This window comes from Piliocolobus tephrosceles, chromosome 4 (assembly GCF_002776525.5).
Source record: "Piliocolobus tephrosceles isolate RC106 chromosome 4, ASM277652v3, whole genome shotgun sequence".
Taxonomy (NCBI): domain Eukaryota; kingdom Metazoa; phylum Chordata; class Mammalia; order Primates; family Cercopithecidae; genus Piliocolobus; species Piliocolobus tephrosceles.
Genome location: NC_045437.1, coordinates 155,573,855 through 155,589,879, shown reverse-complemented (window position 1 = coordinate 155,589,879; position 16,025 = coordinate 155,573,855). Strand labels below are relative to the sequence as shown.

General features: G+C 38.7%; 1 protein-coding gene across 8 annotated transcripts in view; it reads right to left on the bottom strand.

Moving 5' to 3' along the window:
- Positions 1-16,025, bottom strand: part of CDKL3 (cyclin dependent kinase like 3) — an 82,482-nt gene that overhangs the window by 17,450 nt on the left and 49,007 nt on the right. For 5 of the 8 annotated variants that reach the window (XM_023195961.2, XM_023195952.2, XM_023195955.1 and 2 more), the window contains 6 exons: positions 12,554-12,642; positions 9,990-10,143; positions 9,559-9,887; positions 8,028-8,121; positions 5,479-5,641; positions 1,750-1,847 (listed from right to left, as the gene is read on the bottom strand). In XM_023195961.2, the coding sequence (XP_023051729.1) occupies positions 1,750-1,847; positions 5,479-5,641; positions 8,028-8,121; positions 9,559-9,887; positions 9,990-10,143; positions 12,554-12,642 (927 nt within the window). Of the gene's footprint in view, positions 1-1,293; positions 1,369-1,749; positions 1,848-5,478; positions 5,642-8,027; positions 8,122-9,558; positions 9,888-9,989; positions 10,144-12,553; positions 12,643-16,025 lie in introns of all 8 variants that reach the window. The other 3 variants (XM_023195964.1, XM_023195983.1, XM_023195972.1) reach the window with 2 other exon arrangements.

The following is a 16,025-nucleotide window of genomic DNA, read 5'->3' as shown; positions in this document are numbered from 1 at the left end:
CTGTGCAACATGCTGTGACATGAGTATGTCACCCAAATTTAAAAGTTTAAAGCCATCTTATTACTTTTTATAATGAACTGAAAGATGACTATTAATGGCTTTCTTTCTTTCTTTTTCTTTTCTTTCTTTCCTTCTTTTTTTTTTTTTTGAGACAGAGTCTTGCTCTTGTTGTCCAGGCTGGAGTGCAATGGTTTGATCTCAGCTCACCACAACCTCCGCTTCCCAGGTTCAAGCACCTGCCTCAGCCTCCCGAATAGCTGGGATTACAGGCATGCGCCACCATGCCCAGCTAATTTTTGTATTTTTAGTAGAGACAGGGTTTCACCACATTGGCCAGGCTGGTCTTAAACTCCTGACTTCAGGTGATCCACCCTCTTCAGCCTCCCAAAGTGCTGGGATTACAGGTGTGAGCCACTGTGCCCGGCCTAATGGCGTTCTTGTTCTACAACATTTCTTTTCTGCAAAGTGGACTGTGGAGTTCTTAACAAGCTCTAGACCAAGACTAAAGAGATAGCCCTAAATGTCACAGTGAGAATACATCTAATAGTGTCTAATAACCCTCTTATCCACATATTATAGAGATGAAGTAGCCTTGTTAAAATGCCTTCTTACGGAGTTTCAGATTTTTTTAAACATTTTTAATTTCTTCAAATTTTCTTAATAAGTATATATGAATTTTATCACGAGTAAAACTGTAATAAATTTTTTTTTTTTTTTTTTTTTTTGAGACGGAGTCTTGCTCTGCCGCCCAGGCTGGAGTGCAAATAGAGGTTGGGCCGGGCACAGTGGCTTACGCCTGTAATCCCAGCACTTTGGGAGGCCAAGGTGGGCGGATCACGAGGTCAGGAGATCGAGACCACCCTGGCTAACACAGTGAAACCCCATCTCTACCAAAAATATTAAAAAAAAAAAAAATTAGCCAGGCGTGGTGGTGGGTGCCTATAGTCCCAGCTACTCAGGAGGCTGAGGCAGGAGAATGGTGTGAACCCGGGGAGGCAGAGGTTGCAGTGAGCCAAGATTGTGCCACTACACTCCAGCCTGGGCGACAGAGCGAGATTCTGTCTCAAAAAACAAAAACAGAAGTTGATAAATCACATACAGAGATGACCTCACAAGTGCAGAATAGGAGGCCATCAATATGATTTAATTCAGTGGGCGCTCGGCACAATCTCTTTCTCTTAAAAGACTGTCTTTATAGAGCATTCATTTGGATGTTACAGGCTTCAAAATTTTCAAATAAAATTTGAGAATCTCTCTGGTGGGTAGGGACTGGGAATATTTCAACAAGATTACCTGATAGTTAGCTGAGAGCAAATATTTGTTAAAATACGACAGTAGGCAGACAGCAGAGATAGACAGGGGAATAAACTGGAGAGAAAACAAGAAGGAAGGAAGAGGCTTTAAGACAGAGACACACATGCTTGTGGCCATATAACTGTATATTTATACCATTATTCATTTTCACTAGTCTGGCTTACCTGCCTGATATCTGACATTACACACAATATAGATACTATTTTCCCCGGGTGCCATGAATTCTAATTATTCAACATTACCCACCAAAAAATAACTTTTAGAAACTTTTATTAATGGGCTATTCTAGGAAAATACAGATCTGTTTCTTGAGTTCAAAGATTATAAAATTTTGAATTTTTATATAGCTTTCCAATAGTAATAACTAAATTTATACACTGAGTCAAGTCCTCTAAACAACATGCCTTAGTAAAAGCTATACACAAAAAGAGTTACCTCTTGTTTTTCTTGGTTTTGATCCACATTAAGTAAAGTTGGTATCTTACATGAATCTGTTTTCTTTGACTCCCTCTTCAGCATTTTTATCTGTTTAACTTTTGTAAAAATATACAAAACAATGAAAATTTGTTATTCCTACTTTGAAATTTTACTTTCCAAGAATTTCAAATAGAGATTCTGATATCCACTAAGTCAGTTTCTCAGTTTATTACAAAGGAACAAGTTATGAGTTATAATGGTAAAATACGGTAAATTATTTGTTTTATAACTTTACAAATAGTCTACTAAGTATCAAAATAAGACTTTTATTTTATTTTATTATTCTCAGTGTAACTGTTAAGTGGATCAGAAAATTCCTCTTGAACTGTACAAGGATTATATTCTTGCTATTATATTAACTTTTCACAAGGTGTCACTGTTCTTCAAAGAAACATAAGAACATTTATTCAAGACAAAAGTGTGTTCATTCTGAGATAAATCTTGAGTTTATAAATCTTTTTTTTTTTTTTTTGAGATGGAGTCTCACTCTGTCACCCAGGCTGGAGTGCAGTGGCGCAATCTTGGCTCACTGCAACCTCTGCCTTCCAGTTTCAAGCAATTTTCCTGCCTCAGCCTCCCAAGTAGCAGGGATTACAGGCATGAGCCACCACGCCTGGCTAATAGAGATGGGGTTTTGCCATACTGGCCAGGGTGGTCTCAAATTACTGACCTCAGGTGATCCACCCGCCTTGGCCTCCCAAAGTGCTGGGATTACAGGTGTGAGCCACCATGCTCAGCCTATAAATCTTATACATTTAATTCTTGGATGCCCAAAATACATATAAAATGTCTGCTACTATATGGGTAAATGATCATGAAGAAACATAGAAAGGCAATTTACTCCAGGTCATATACTAAACCAGATTTCTCAAATACTGCTCTAACATTTCAACAACATTGAGCTAATAAAAAATTCATGCTGTGCAGCCAGCTGCAATGGCTTATGCCTGTAATTCCAGCACTTTGGGAGGGCAAGGCGGGTGGATCACCTGAGGTCAGGAGTTCGAGACCAGCCTGGCCAAAATGATAAAACCCCGTCTCTACTAAAAATACAAAAAATAGCCAGGCGTGGTGGTGGGCACCTGTAGTCCCAGCTACTCAGGAGGCTAGGCACGAGAATCACTTGAACCCAGGAGGTGGTGGTTGCAATGAGCTGAGATTGCAACACTGTACTCCAGCCTGGGTGGCAGAGTGAGACTCTGTTATAAAAAAATAAATAAATAAGCAAATTCAGCAAAGTCTCAGGATACAAAATCAATATGCAAAAATCACAAGCATTCTTATATACCAGTAATAGACAAACAGAGAGCTAAATCATGAACGAACTCCCATTCACAATAGCTTCAAAGAGAATAAAATACCTAGGAATCCAACTTACAAGGGATATAAAGGACCTCTTCAAGGAGAACTACAAACCACTGCTCAGTGAAATAAAAGAGGACACAAACAAATGGAAGAACATACCATGCTCATGGATAGGAAGAATCAATATCATGAAAATGGCCATACTGCCCAAGGTAATTTATAGATTCAATGCCATCCCCATTAAGCTACCAATTACTTTCTTCACAGAATTGGAAAAAACTGCTTCAGAGCTCATATGGAACCAAAAAAGACCTTGCATTGCCAAGACAATCCTAAACCAAAAGAACAAAGCTGGAGGCATCACGCTACCTGATTTCAAACTATACTACAAGGCTACAGTAACCAAAACAGCATGGTACTGGTACCAAAACAGAGACATAGACCAATGGAACAGAACAGAGCCCTCAGAAATAATACCACACATCTACAGCCATCTGACCTTTGACAAACCTGACAAAAGCAAGAAATGGGGAAAGGATTCTCTATTTAATAAATGGTGCTGGGAAAATTGGCTAGCCATAAGTAGAAAGTGAAACTGGATCCTTTCCTTACTCCTTATATGAAAATTAATTCTAGATGGATTAGAGACTTAAATGTTAGATCTAAAATCATAAGAACCCTAGAAGAAAACCTAGGTAATACCATTCAGGACATAGGCATGGGCAAGGACTTCATGTCTAAAACACCAAAAGCAATGGCAACAAAAGCCAAAATTGACAAATGGGATCTAATTAAACTAAAGAGCTTCTGCACAGCAAAAGAAACTACCATCAGAGTAAACAAGCAACCTACAGAATGGGAGAAAATTTTTGCAATCTACTCATCTGACAAAGGGCTAATATCCAGAACCTACAAAGAGCTCAAACAAATTTACAAGAAAAAAACAAGCAACCCCATCAAAAAGTGGGCAAAGGATATGAACAGACACTTCGCAAAAGAAGACATTCACACAGCCAACAGACACATGAAAAAATGCTCATCATCACTGGCCATCAGAGAAATGCAAATCAAAATCACAATGAGATACCATCTCATACCAGTTAGAATGGCAATCATTAAAAAGTCAGGAAACAACAGGTGCTGGAGAGGATGTGGAGAAATAGAAACACTCTTACACTGTTGGTGGGACTGTAAACTAGTTCAACCATTGTGGAAAACAGTGTGGTGATTCCTCAAGGATCTGGAACTAGAAATACCATTTGACCCAACTAGAAATACCATTTGACCCTATTTATTAAATAGAAATACCATTTGACCCAGCCATCCCATTACTGGGTATATACCCAAAGGATTATAAATCATGCTGCTATAAAGACACATGCACACGTATGTTTACTGCAGCACTACTCACAATAGCAAAGACTTGGAATCAACCCAAATGTCCGTTAGTGACAGACTGGATTGAGAAAATGCAGCACATATACACCATGGAATACTATGCAGCCATAAAAAAGGATGAGTTCATGTCCTTTGTAAGGACATGGATGCAGTTGGAAACCATCATTCTCAGCAAACTATGGCAAGAACAGAAAACCAAACACCGCATGTTCTCACTCAGGTGGGAAGTGAACAATGAGATCACTTGGACACAGGAAGGGGAACATCACACACTGGGGCCTATTGTGGGAAGGGGGGAGTGGGGAGCGGGGAGGAATAGCATTAGGAGATATACCTAATGTAAATGACGAGTTAATGGGTGCAGCATACCAACATGGTACATGTATACATATGTAACAAACCTGCATGTTGTGCACATGTACCCTAGAACTTAAAGTATAATAAAAATAAATAAATAAAATTTAAAAGTTTATCCTTTAAAGCTGTCTTAACCTCTCTTTTTCTTTTTAATTAATTTTTTTTTTTTTTTAAGAGACACGGTCTCATCATGTGTCATCCTGGAGTGGAGTACAGTGGCGTGACCACAGCTCACTGCAGTCTCAACCTCCTGGGTCAAAGAGTCCTCCTACCTCAGCCTCCCAAGTAGCTGGGACTACAGGCACACACCACCACACCAAGCTAGTTTACTTTTTGTAGAGACAGGGTTTTGCTATGTTGCTCAGGCTGGTCTCAAACTCCTAGGCTCAAGCAATCCTCCTGCACTGGCCTCCCAAAATGCTGCGATTACAAGCTTACGCCTCTTTAAAATTATCTCCTTAAAATCGTACCCCTTATTTGACAATGGGGAGAAAATCTCATCAGCTGAAATGTTTTCCTTACCAATGCACTGTTTTCTACCTAATCACACTACAATGTAAGTTATATTATGAAAAAATCTTATAAATGATATCATCATAATTGTAAAGCTATACAACAAATGTGTACCTTCCATTCCTTTTGTATCTTTTGGCTGTATTGTGACAGGCAATTCTGGAAAATGGAATTCTTTCCTGTCAGATCTGGAAAAATTCAGCTTCCTTTTGTTCTCATTTGCCATTTGGTCACTGTGACCTGTTCGCTCATTAAATATACCCTTCTCCATTTGGCTCTAAACAAAAAAACAAGAGTTAGTTTGAAGAAATGTGTCTAACTATCTGTAGAATGACAATCCTGGAATTGCTAGCCATTTGGATGGTATAAGATAGACAAAACAATTAATTTAATAATTAAGAAGATTTAGAAGGCCGGGCGCGGTGGCTCAAGCCTGTAATCCCAGCACTTTGGGAGGCCGAGACGGGCGGATCACGAGGTCAGGAGATCGAGACCATCCTGGCTAACCCAGTGAAACCCCGTCTCTACTAAAAAATACAAAAAAAAACTAGCCGGGCGAGGTGGCGGGTGCCTGTAGTCCCAGCTACTGGGGAGGCTGAGGCAGGAGAATGGTGTAAACCCGGGAGGCGGAGCTTGCAGTGAGCCAAGATCTGGTCACTGCACTCCAGCCTGGGCGACAGAGCGAGACTCCGTCTCAAAAAAAAAAAAAAAAAAGAAGATTTAGAATACTATTGAACATATCAACAGATCAAACTCCAACAAGTTTCATAAAGCAAACATTTTTAGCATATTTAATATTCTGAGCATAAAGTCTTGATCATGAGAACCATAATAATAATAATAATAATAATATTTTGAAACAGGGTCTTGCTCTGTCACCCAGCTGGAGTGCATTGGCATGATCATGACTCATTGCAGCATCAACCCCCTGGGCTCAAGTGATCTTCCCACCTTAGTCTCCCAAGCAGCTGGGACTACAGGCACACACCACTGTGCCTGATTAATTTTTAAATTTTTTGTAGAGATGGGGTCTTGTTAGGCTGATCTCAAACTAGGCTGATCTCAAACTCCTGGGCTCAAGCAATCCTTCTGCTTTGGGCTCCCAAAGTGCTAGGATTACAAGCATGAGCCACTGCACCTGGCCTTATTATTATTATTATTATTATTATTATTATTATTATTATTATCATCATCATTGAGACAGAGTCTTGCTTTGTTGCCCAGGCTGAAATACAGCGGTGCCGTTATGGCTGCAGCCTCAACCTCTTGGGTTCAAGCCATAGTTCCAACTCAGCCCACCCAGTCTGAAACCACAGCCACATGCCACCACACACAACTAATTTATTATTTCAGTTTTTGTAGAGACAGGGTCTCGCTATGTTGCCCAGGCTGATCTCAAATTCCTGGGCTCAAGCAATCCTCCCAGCTCAGTCTTCCAAAATGCTAGGATTATAGCTTAGAGCCACTGTGCCTGGCCAGAACCACAAACTTAACTTTTCATTTTTTATACTATTCACTGCACTCTGACTTTGAACAAATTGCTTCAGTTCATTTTCTTAATAACTAACTTATCTACCTACAAAATGATATGCTTTGTAAACACTGAGAAAATCCAAAGGAAAAAAATTAATTGCACATCCAGCATCTGGGAAACGTTCTGTGTTACCAGATTTTTGTTCATTTGAAAACAGATCATAAAATCTTGTCTAGGTCAATGAACACTGTTCCACAATGCAATGTGTAGTATTCCACTGTATGAATGTACACTAATGTACTTAGTCACCGGCTCTTGGACAGGTTTGTATTGTTTTCAGTTTTTTGTTATTATAATTAACATTTTGCTTCAATTTTGAATAAATCACCATGTAAAAAGTTGTGAGGTCCCATTAGAGATGAATAAGGCAAAATAAGCCAAAAACAAAATAAAACAAAAGTTGGGAGGGGGATGAACTACATTGATTATTTTTTCTAGTGAAAATAAGTTGTGTTTATTTGGCAATTGTTTTTAATCCATAAAGATATTAAAAACATTTTTTGGAAGTGAAAAAAAACAAAACTTCTTCTGACTTTCAAAAGTGGAAATCTTAACTTACTCTGCCTAAGTCACATATTAAATACATAAATTAAGATATATGAACTTAATTAACTGTGATAAATTAAGATATATGAACTTAATTAATTGTGAAAGCACTTAGAAAATAATGGCCTATTTTCATCTCAGGAAGAAAAAAAGAAACTTAAAGTACATTTTTGAAAGTGTTAGAGGCTGGGTGCATTGGCTCACACCTGTAATCCTAGCACTTTGGGAGGCTGAGAAGGGAGGATCCCTTGAGCCCAGGAGTTTGAGACCAACCTGGGCAACATAGTGAGACTTAGTTGCTACAAAAAATGAACAAAATTAGCTGGGCATGGTGGCATGTGCCTGAAATCTCAGCTACTTGGGAGGCTGAGGTGAGAGGATTGCTTGAGCCCAGGAGGTCAAGGCAGCAGTGAGCTGAGATCGTACCACTACACTCCAATCTGGGCAACAGAGAGAGATTCTGTCTCAAAAAAACAAAACAAACAAACAAACAAAAAAGTATTAGAGCCCTAAAGATACAGAAAACGAAAACAGAAGTAATGTTAAAAGAGGCCATATTTTAATGCGTGGCTTCTTGCCTTACTTGAATAGGACCTGGATCCTCTTGCCTGCTATTAGGCATAACTTGTCCAATAGATTGTGAAGAAGTGCATCTCTTTTTTGCTCTTTCAGTTAACCTATTATTTAAAAATGAATGAGAAGTTATTAGAACTCCCCAGAAATGCCTTTTTTTGGGGGGGGGGGCAGAATCTCACTCTGTCACCCAGGCTGGAGTGCAGTGTCATGATCTTGGCTCACTGCAACTTCTGTCTCCTGGGTTCAAGTGATTCTCTTGCCTCAGCCTCCCAAGTAGCTGGGATTACTGGTGCACTCCAACATGCCCAACTAATTTTTGTATTTTTTGTAGAGACAGGGTTTTGCCATGTTGGCCAGGCTGGTCTCAAACTCCTGAGCTAAACTGATACACCCGCCTTGGCCTCCCAAATTGCTGGGATTACAGGCACGAGCCACCATGCCCAGGCGAAATGGCTTTGTATTTTAGCTTCATGAATGAATAAATTATGGCATGGAAGTCTATTTTTTGAACACTGAGTACCAAAATGCAATAGTGAGTCCTTACCTACCAATTGCCCTAAAGAGAGAGGTGGTAACAGGGCAGAGAACAATTAGTGCATGTTAATATCAGTGGCGACAGGCATGTTGTGGGGTTACTCCTGCTGGCCTACTTGCTCCCTTCTATCTGTTCTGAATTTGGATCTCTTCACTACCAGCTTTCTCAATTTATGAACTTACTGTCCAAGACTGACTGGCTTACAACCATTGTTACTAGTATATGGTTTTGGGATCACCTCAAGAACAACTGGGCTCTTGCAGTCTGTAGCCTCCTGTACCTTTGGACTGACACGGACATGTCCACTTGCTCACCTCTGCAGACCACTGGGCTTCAAAACCTGTAGCCCAAACCAGTCTGCTAGAATCCTCATAGGCTAATGAACCCAGTCTCCTTCTCCCCTAGAATGACAGTAGTCTCCCTAAATTTTGAAGTGGCCCTACTGCCTTGTTGGACAGACCCTCACCATCCATCACACTGCCCTTGATTAACCAGACTCACGGACCAGTCTCTCAGTCTGTATCAGAGGTTAAATCTAAAACTGGCCTAATATGCTATTTTTCTCCCAAAATATTTCACCTTGAAAGGCTATTTGACTTATGAAAGATTATTTTTTACTACCCTTTCTCCACTTACAGAATTTGCTATGATATAGAAATAAAGCTTATTTTGTTATACCAAGGCACACTGATACCACAACTTAGGGCATATCGTTTTTTTTCTTCAAAATAAAAACATTTTTCGAAGGGTCTTTTTTTTTTTCTTTAAATGAGGTTTCTCCAAAAGACATTAGTGAAAATTTAAACATCTATATGGCCAAGAAAAGTTAATTTCTTCTACAGCATTTGTAAGAAACACTCAGTAAATGGCCCATTATACAGTTTTAATTTCAACATATTTTCTTCAAGTTCAGTTTACATACAGACACTATGAACATGATTCTTTGAAATACCATTATACAGGAATCTTGTATTATTTAGGTTTCTTCTCTGTTACAGCTCACCTCACACTGGGGTGAAAGAGATTTGAATTGAGATTTGCAGCCATCAAATTACTGTTAGTTAGATTGATGGGTGGCATTGTCACAGAACCTCCGCAATGTGGATTTTCTTTCAAGCCATTACAGTTAGTGCTGGGATTGATAGGGTTTGGTGGTTCAATGGTTACAAGTTTTGTATCTGGAGACATAGGATGAACATTTTCATTTGCATCCTGTTGACAAAGTCCACCTTCATACTCTTTCTTTTTTGGTTCTGAGATATCTCCTCTTCCTCCTTTGACTTTAATAACTCTGACTTTGATCTCCTTGGGCTTTTTCTCTTTTTCTATTTCCTGGAATATATACATCCAAAATCCGAGTCATGATAACAGTTATTTTTGTCATTAGAGTCTAATTATAATTATACTGGCTGAAATAAAAGCCAAAGTTCTTACCTTTCCCAAAACTGAACTACTTAGCAGTGTATTGGTATAAACTGTTTTTCTTTTATCTTTCCTGAGTTCATTTTCTTTAGAATTCTCTTCTGGCTTTATTAATGAATTGACTTTTGCTTCCTGCAGTAATTTAGCTTTCAGTTCTGGCATGAATCTGATAAAACAAGCAATATCAACAAGCAACCTTTTTATATATGCAGATAAAGTATTTTATCTTGAATAAACCATTTCATCAATTAATTTGTATTTCAGCTACAGCATAAATAATGCTATCTAATTACAGTGCATGCCAAGAGATGGCCCAATTTACCTAATAAAAATTGCTTTCTGGTAAAGCTACATCTTTCGAAAATTATGCTCTGGGAACCTACTATATAAAACTTTTACAAAATAGATTTATACTAATTAGATTCCTTTTGCGATGCAAACTTAACTCAGAAAAATACTGCTTTTAATTTTGATAAAAATACTATTATTTTTAAGGAAGACTCAGATCACTTTGACCTTTTCGGTGGTTCTCTTTTTTTTTTTTTTGAGATGGAGTTTTGCTCTTGTTGCCCAGGCTGGAGTGCAATGGCGCAATCTCGTCTCACCACAACCTCTGGCTCCTGGGTTCAAGCGATTCTCCTGCCTTAGCCTCCCGAGTAGCTGGGATTACAGGCATGTGCCACCACACCCGGCTAATTTTGTATTTTCAATAGAGATGGGGTTTCTCCATGTTGGTTAGGCTGGTCTCTAACTCCCAACCTCAGGTGATCCGCCTGCCTCAGCCTCCCAAAGTTGCTGGAATTACAAGCGTGAGCCACCGCACTCGGCTGTGGTTCTTTAAAGTAATAGAACTTTAAAAATGGACAAACTAGCTTCTAAAATCTTACTCTAGAGAAATGTAACAGAATACATTCATATTGGAGAGAGATTATTTTGGTTTTAGTTTGATTTCTTTCTTTTTAAAAGTTATTTTTGATTAGAAAGTCCATTCGTGTGGTTCAAAGTTCAAAAGTCTATACTGAAAAATTTCCTTCCCACCCCTTCCCTGAACTGCACAAGTCCCCTCCTTGAAGCAGCTACAGCTATCAATTTGGGAAGGTTTTAAAACATCAGCCCATGAATGAATTCTTCCCTAGTCCAGCCAACTCTTGCCAGTGCTGTGCAGGGCACAGGCCTAATGACAAGCAGTGTGATGAAAAAAAAAAAAAAGAATCAGTGTGATTAGTTTGACTAGATGAGAAAATGTCATAGTCCTGTTAAATCTCCCTTGAACTGCAGAAGGTACATGAAATAAAGAGGCATCTTAACAAAGGAAAAGGACTTATCCAAATATTTTCTGAGGATTCTACAAATTGAACTCAAGGTACTTTCACCCCACAAAAGTAAAAGCCTGATATCTAAATGTCCAAGAAAAATAAAGTTCTGTGTAGAACTGATATGAAGTAACTTTTTAATTCAATAACTGACATCTTTTTTTTTTTGACAGTGTTTCTGTTGCCCAGGCTGCAGTACAGTGACACACTCATGGCTCACTGCAACCTTGACCTCCTGGGCTCAAGCAATCCCCTACCTCAGCCTCCCTAGTAGCTGGGATTACAGGTATACACCAACACACCCAGATAATTTTTGCAGTTTTTGTAGAGACAGGGTTTTGCCATGTTGCCTAGGCTGGTCTCGAACTCCTAGGTTCAAGCAATCTGCATGCTTCGGCCTTCCAAAGTGCTGGGATTACAGGCATGAGCTACCATGCCCCGCCAATAACTGCCACTTTTTATCAATGGCACTTCTTTTTTTTATTTTTTATTCTTTTATTTTTTATATTTTTGAGATACAGTCTTGCTCTGTCACCCAGGCTGGAGTGCAGTGGCATGATCTCTGCTCACTGCAAGCTCCGCCTCTCTGGTTCATGCCATTCTCCTGCCTCAGCCTCCTGAGTAGCTGGGACTAGATTTTTGTATTTTTAGTAGAGATGGGGTTTCACCGTGTTAGCCAGGATGGTCTCGATCTCCTGACCTCGTGATCCGCCCGTCTCAGCCTCCCAAAGTGCTGGGATTACAGGTGTGAGCCACCGCGCCCAGCTCTTTTTCTTTTTTTTGAGATAGGATCTCAACCTGTCACCCAGGCTGGAGTGCATTGGTGCAATCTCAGCTCACTGCAACCTCTTATCTTCAGGGTTTAAGCCATCTTCCCACCTGAGCCTCCCAAGTAGCTGGGACTACAAGCGTGTGCCACCACACCTTGCTAATTTTTGTATTTTTTTGTAGAGACAGGGGTCTCCCTATGTTGCCCAGGCCAGTCGTGAACTCCAGGGCTCAAGCAATCTGCCTGCCTCCGCTTCCCAAAGTGCTGGGATTACAAGTGTGAGCCACTGTGCCCATCCTATTATTAGGCTTTTCATTCATGACACTTGTTAAGTCTACTATCTTTCTAGTCAATACCTGATACAATAACTCAATAAATTTTTGTTAAACTGAATATTTGTTAAGTAAAAGTAACCTACACAGCAATTTTCCTGCTAGTAAAATTTCCCAATACAAAATGCTTTTAAAAAATCCACATTCACTCAAAATGCTTACTTTTCAATAAATCCATCTCTAGTAAAATACTCATGATGCAAAAGATCAGTAGATGATATCCTATCAGCAGGATCAATTTGTAAACAAGCCTAGGAAAGGAAAAAGATTGTAATGATAAGTGAGCTCTCAACAGGGCTCCATATGGTAAAAATTAAATTTATTTTACAAATTAAGAATTAATTAATTATCCAGATCAAAAAGCATTCTTGAAAAGATGGAATTAGACCTCAGGAATTTCTGGTAGTAAGTCCTGACTGTCTATTTCCTTAAGGAATTTGCACTTGCAGAACATTATTATAGGTTAAATGTCTCATGATTCCAGCCAAAACAGAGGTCAGTCTGTTTCTGCTGAAATTAGCAAAAATTAATTAGCTCATTTTGATCCTCTTTTCTGCCCTGCGAGGTGGAAAGTTCATGTATAATCATTTGCATTTTACAGATCTGGAAGCATGATTAGTAGTTTGCCAAACAAGAGTTTTAACCCATGTTATCTTGACTCCTAATCCAGCACTCTTTCTATAGCATAATACCATTTTGCAAATATTCAAGTCCCTAAATCTTTCAATAACCCATTATTAAATCAGCTCTTTTCTGTTTCCCTTTCTTGGTATAGAAACAAACAAACAAAATATGGAAGGAAGTTTTGAATGTTAACTTGTACATAACAAATCTATATGTAGTTAAATAACAATAATTATAAATGGAACACATTTCTTTAATCAAAATATTGAAGACACGTTTTGAATAAAAAGCATCTGCTTTATAATTTTCATTCCTCCTGTGAAAGGAGGTAAAACAATTAATAGTTAACTTCTTTTTGTAGAGATGGGAGTCTTGTTATGTTGTGAGGCTGATGAACTCTTGAGTTTAAGCGATTCTCCTGCCTTAGTCTCCTAAAGTGCTGGAATTATGGAAGAGAGCCACCATGCTTGGTTTCTAAAAATTTTTTAGAGACAGGTTCTTACTCAGTCGCCCAGGCTGGAGTGCAGTGGTGCAATTATAGCTCACTGGAGCCTTGAACTCCTTGGCTCAAGATAACCTCCTTCCTTAGCCTCTTGAGTAGCTCAGACTACAGACACATGCCACCATGCCTGACTAGTAACTTTTATTGATGCTTACTACATACCAGACAATGCTCCAGTCTTTTTCTCCATTCCATCCCAACAACAATCCTACAAAGTAAGTATTATTATTATCCTCATTATACAGATGCGGAGACCGAGGCCCAGAGAGATCAAGTAATTTGTCTAAGATCTCATAAGTAGAGGAGCCACAATTAAAATCCAGCAAATCCAAGATAATTGTATATATTATGTTTGTTTATTTCAAAATGCATACTTAAACTGATTCACAGAAAAAAACTAGAGATCTGCTGTACTATAATGTGCATATAGTTAAAAATGCCATACTGTACACTTAATAATTTTGTAAGAAGGTAGATTCCATGTTATGTGGGGGTTTTTTTTAATCAAAATAAAAAACATTGATTCACAAAGAGAAATTATTTAAGTCTATTACCTACTTAATGATGTGGCAGTCTTTAAGACTGCAACTAGTTGGCCAGGCGTGGTGGCTCATGCCTGTAATTCCACCACTTTGGGAGGCCAAGGGGGGTGGATTACCTGAGGTTGGGAGTTACAGACCAGCTTGACCAACACGGAGAAACCCTGTCCCCACTAAAAAAAAATACAAAATTAGCCGGGCATGGTGGCACATGCCTGTAATCCCAGCTACTCGGGAGGCTAAGGCGGGAGAATCGCTTGAACCTAGGAGGCAGGAGGTTGTGGTGAGCCAAGATCGTGCCATTGCACTCCAGCCTGGGCAACAAGAGCAAAGCTCCATCTCAAAAACAAAACAAAACAAAACAGTTAAAAATATGTGCTCATTTTAGAACATAATGGTAATCTATCACTAAAACTTAATATGAAAAATGCTAAAAGGTCTGACCAAATCATAGAGGCAGACAATTAGAGGCAGTCCTTCTGCATATATAATTCAGTAAATTTAAATATATGCCCTACTTTGGAAAGTGTAAAATATGACACTTGGGGAAACAGATTGGCAGTTTCTTAAAAAATTAAACATATGCCTACCCATGACCCAGCCATTCTGTTCTTAGATATTTCTGCTGGAGGAATGAAAATACACTGTGTGTTCCACACAAAGATGAACATGAATGTTCTCATGGCAACTTTATTTGTAATAGCGAAAAATGGGAAATAACCCAAATGTCCAACAACAGTGAAGGGATTTTTTAAAATGTAGTATAGTCATATAATGAACTACTACTCTGCAAAAGAGGAACAAATTGCTGATACATACAAAAACATGAATGAATCTCTAAACCATTATGCTGAGTGGAAGAAGCCAAACATGAAAGAGTGCCTACTGTACGATTCTATTTATATAAGATTCTAGGAAATTCGAACTAATCTATGGGAAGAGAAAGCAAATCAGTGGTTATCTGGGGACAGAAATGGAAGAAAAGATGAATTGTAAAAGGACACAATGAAATTTCGGAGAGTGATGGAAATGTTAGGTATCGTGTGTATGTGTGTGTGTGTGTGTGTGTGTGTGTGTTAGATATCTTGACTGTGGTGGTGGTTTCATGTGTGTATACATGAATCAAAAGTCTTCAAATTGTACATTTTAAGTATGTGTAGTTCACTGTTCATAAATTATACCCCAATAACATTGTTTAGAAAATTTGTATCTAGGAAAAAATGTGCCCTACATCAGCTATCAAGGTGTATTTTAAAGTTACAATAATAAATCAAAGTTGTACTACTTCTAGAATAAAAAGAAAAATCAATGTAACAGAAACAAACCCACACATGTATAAGCTTTTTGTCTATGATAAATGTAGCATTCCAAACCACTGGATGATTCTAGTTGTTTAAAAAAAAAAAAAAGCGTATTGCAAAACTTATGACAAAAGATTAATGTGCTTTTTTCACAAATCAATAAGATAAATATTTTAGTTGACACACAGGTTAAGGATTCTTTTTTTCTTTTTCTATACAGGGTCTTGCTCTGTCACCCAGGCTAGAGTGCGGTGGTGCAAGCATAAATTACTGCAGTCTCAAATTCCTGGGTTCAAAGGATCCTCCTGCCTCAGCCTCCCAAATGGCTAGGACTACAAGTGGGTACCATGATACCCTATGCTTTTGATAGAGATAGGGTCTTACTATGTTGCCAAGGCATGCCTCATGCCACACCCGGGAGGCAGAGGGTGTGGTAAGCCGAGATCGCAGCATTGCACTCCAGCCTGGGCAACAAGAACAAAACTCCGTCTCAAAAAAAACAAAAACAAAAATAAAAATAATAAATTAAAAATTAAATTTTAAAATAATAAAAAGGAGTTATATAATGTTTTCATTTTCTCCAATTCAAGACAGATTTTGGCCTTGGTGTATCTTCAGACATTAAAACTATAGCTGCTGAGGTCCTGTAGATATTTTAGTACAAAAAA